General features: G+C 65.1%; 1 protein-coding gene across 1 annotated transcript; it reads left to right on the forward strand.

Annotated features, from left to right (window-relative positions):
• Positions 1–986: 986 nt before the first annotated feature.
• Positions 987–2,685, forward strand: LOC113405509 (phosphoglycerate mutase 2-like; the record flags this gene model as incomplete). The annotated part of the gene is made up of 2 exons (XM_026646730.1): positions 987–1,167; positions 2,473–2,685. Coding segments are annotated over 2 exons (351 nt in total), but the record flags the coding sequence as incomplete, so codon positions are not given.
• Between the last annotated feature and the right edge of the window lie 303 nt (positions 2,686–2,988).

Here is a 2,988-nt window from a genome sequence, read left to right on the forward strand (position 1 = left end):
TCTCCCTCCCAGGACATGGCAGAGGCTGGATCAGGGTGCAGAGAGATGCCTGAGGCTCTCACCAAGCAGCTGGGCTGGTGCAGCTGCTGCCTGACCTCTCCCGGCACAGACACCGGGTCTGTGGCACGAAGCCCCCACCCAGCCGGCGGGCACAGGGCCTTCAGGATGGGCATCAGCCCCGTGGCTACTGGCAAAGCTCTCTGGGGCAGCCCTCCAGAATCCCCGTCTCAGTGCTGGGGGGCATCAGGCTGGGGAGACCCCCACCCCTTGGGCAAGATGGTCAGGCCGATCCATTGTTCTCGAGCACAGCTGGCCCATCTCAGCAGGGCCACACATGGGGTCGGGCTGACAGTGGAGTCCCTGTGCATGGCCTCACAACCCCCCCTCCCCACAGGAGGGGTGATGGCCCCAGCCAGCCAGCCTGTCCCTGCAGGGTAAATAGTCTGCTAGGGCCATTGTCTGGCTAATCCCTGCTGTGGGGTTGGGGGGGGGGGGGCAGGAAATAGGATCCCACCCTGCCAGAAGCCACCAGGCTGGATCTGCCTCTGGGAGCGAAGCTGGGGAGAGGGTGGTACGGGCCCCGGGGTGCCAATCTGGGTGGGAGGTTTGGATGCCTTGCGTGGTGGGGGAGGGCAGCTCATACACTGTGGGAAGGGGCTAGCGAGGAGACCCCGGTAATCCAACCCCTTCAAGCAACAGGCTCACGCTGGGTTCTGGGCTGAGCCCAGCTTTGGTTCTGATTAGAAAATCCCCCCACCCCAGTCTCCTGCCTCTGGCTGAGCCCCGGGAGGGCTGGAGGGCAGGAGGCTGGGGGGTGGGGGCTGTTCCCCTCCCATGTTAAAATGTTCGTTGTTACCCAGGTGTCCAGCCCGATTGTGCCCCCCCCGCCGCATCTGCCCCTGGGCTGGAGACCCTGGGGGAGGGGGTGTTGGGGCAAGTGGGGCTTGTGTCCCTAGCGCTACCAGGGTGTCTCTCCTGCCCCCTAGGAGAGGCGCTACGCAGGCCTGAAGCCCGGGGAGCTGCCCACGTGTGAGAGCCTCAAAGACACCATCGCCCGCGCCCTGCCCTTCTGGAACGAGGAGATTGTCCCCCAGATCAAAGCCGGCAAGAGGGTGCTGATCGCCGCCCACGGGAACAGCCTGCGCGGCGTCGTCAAGCACCTGGAGGGTACATCCCCCTGATGAGTGACCTTTAGCTGGGCCGGGTGCCAGGCCCCATGCTCTCCTAGCTATGCGCCCTTTGTAAGGTCCCCAGGGCTCGTTCCCTCTAGCCTTGGCGTCTGCTCCTGGGGACATGGGGGCCAAACCGGTCCCCATCTGCCTCCTGGAAATTCCCTGCCTGTCACCTTGCTCTGGGGGAGAGAGGGTCCCCAGGGTGATTAGCAGGGCTGCCAGCGAGCCGTGGGGACTGGTTTCCCAGCCAGTGGGCAGGAGACTGCTCTGCCAGGGGGCCTGGCGAGGAAGGGGGGCAGGGAGTGCCAGGAAAGGAGCTGCAATGCGACTAGAAGGGACCCAGCAGGGAGGTGCCCCCAAGCTCTCCCCCTCCCCATGATCTGGTTAAAGGCTCTAAGCCACACAGCAGCCAGCTGGGATGGGCTGTAGGGGCAGCAGGTCTTATCCACCCTGGGACCTGTAGCTAGAGATGGGCTAGGTCTAATATGGGCATCAGGAGTCCGGGAGGCAACTCCTCCACCCCCTCTGTGTCTCAGTTTCCCCCACTGTATCATGAGGCTGACGGTCTGGGGCTGGGAGGTCTGATCAGCAGGCAGGTGAGGACCCTGGTGCAGCACCCGCAGTGAGCGACTCCCAGCCCGGCGCAGGTGCAGCCCGGGATGGGTACGCCGCGTATCCAAGGCCCAAGTGAGCCTCGTGGGGCAGGGGGGAGTAGGAGCTGGCAGCTCCATGACCGGCTGCCACAGAAGGTTGTTGCTATTTTGAGGTGGGCATCACATTTCAAGGCTCTGGGAGGGGTCTGGTTTCCACGCTGACCAGCCTCCCCCCTCCAATTCTGACGCTGGGATTTGGTTTCCCTGGCCTCTGTGAGCCCCGGCCCTAAAGGTCACTGAGGGATTCCAAGGAGCTTTTTCAGATGCAGGCGGATGGAGCTGCACGACCCAGCCTGTGAGATGTGAGGCAGCTCCTCAGGGGACTCCCCACAGTGCCCTGTGCTGGGAGAGGCCGGGGCTGGAGTAGCCAGAAGCTCCCCCCACAGCCAGCGCCCTGCCCCGCCCCTCATAGTGCCCCCTGCTGGGACAGGCTGGGGCTGGAGTGGCAAGGGGTCTCCCCCCACAGCCGGCACTGCCACCTCACTGGCTGTGTTTCTGCCTCTGCCAGCAGGAGGCGCTGTAACTTTGTTGCTGTGCAGTGGGAAAGTGCCTGATGTCTCTGTGCTGGGGCAGCCCCAGTGGGCAGCAAGGGAGGCAGCAGGAGCCATGGGCCTGTCTGACCGTCCCCGCCCCCGCTCTCCCCACAGGGATGTCTGACGCCGCCATCATGGAGCTGAACCTGCCGACCGGGATCCCCATCGTGTACGAGCTGGACAAGAGCCTGAAGCCCACCAAGCCCATGCAGTTCCTGGGTGACGAGGAGACTGTGCGCAAGGCCATGGAGGCTGTGGCGGCCCAGGGCAAGGTCCAGAAGTGAAGGGGAGGGAGAGCAGCTAGGGCAATAAACCCGTGAAACCCGACTGAGTGAGAGCAGTGTGGGCGTGGGGGCCCTCAGGGCCTGGCGCAGCGTGTGGAACAGGGGCCTCAGGGCCTGGTACAGCCTGGGGAGGGTATGTAGCCCAGTGGTGGGGGGCTGGGGCTTGGAACAGCTGGGGGGGGGAGGTATTCCTGCGGGGGGGGGGGGGGGGGGGGCGGGGCCCGGCCGGGGGGGGTATGTAGCCCAGGAGGGGAGAGGGGTATGTAGGGGGTCCACCTACAGCCTGGGTGATCCAGCTTGGGGTGGACCTCACTTGACACAGCCTGGGGGCCCTCGCCCAGTGGCA

The sequence above is a fragment of the Terrapene carolina genome, unplaced genomic scaffold (genome assembly GCF_002925995.2).
Source record: "Terrapene carolina triunguis isolate 2854851 unplaced genomic scaffold, T_m_triunguis-2.0 Scaffold40327, whole genome shotgun sequence".
NCBI lineage: Eukaryota > Metazoa > Chordata > Testudines > Emydidae > Terrapene > Terrapene triunguis.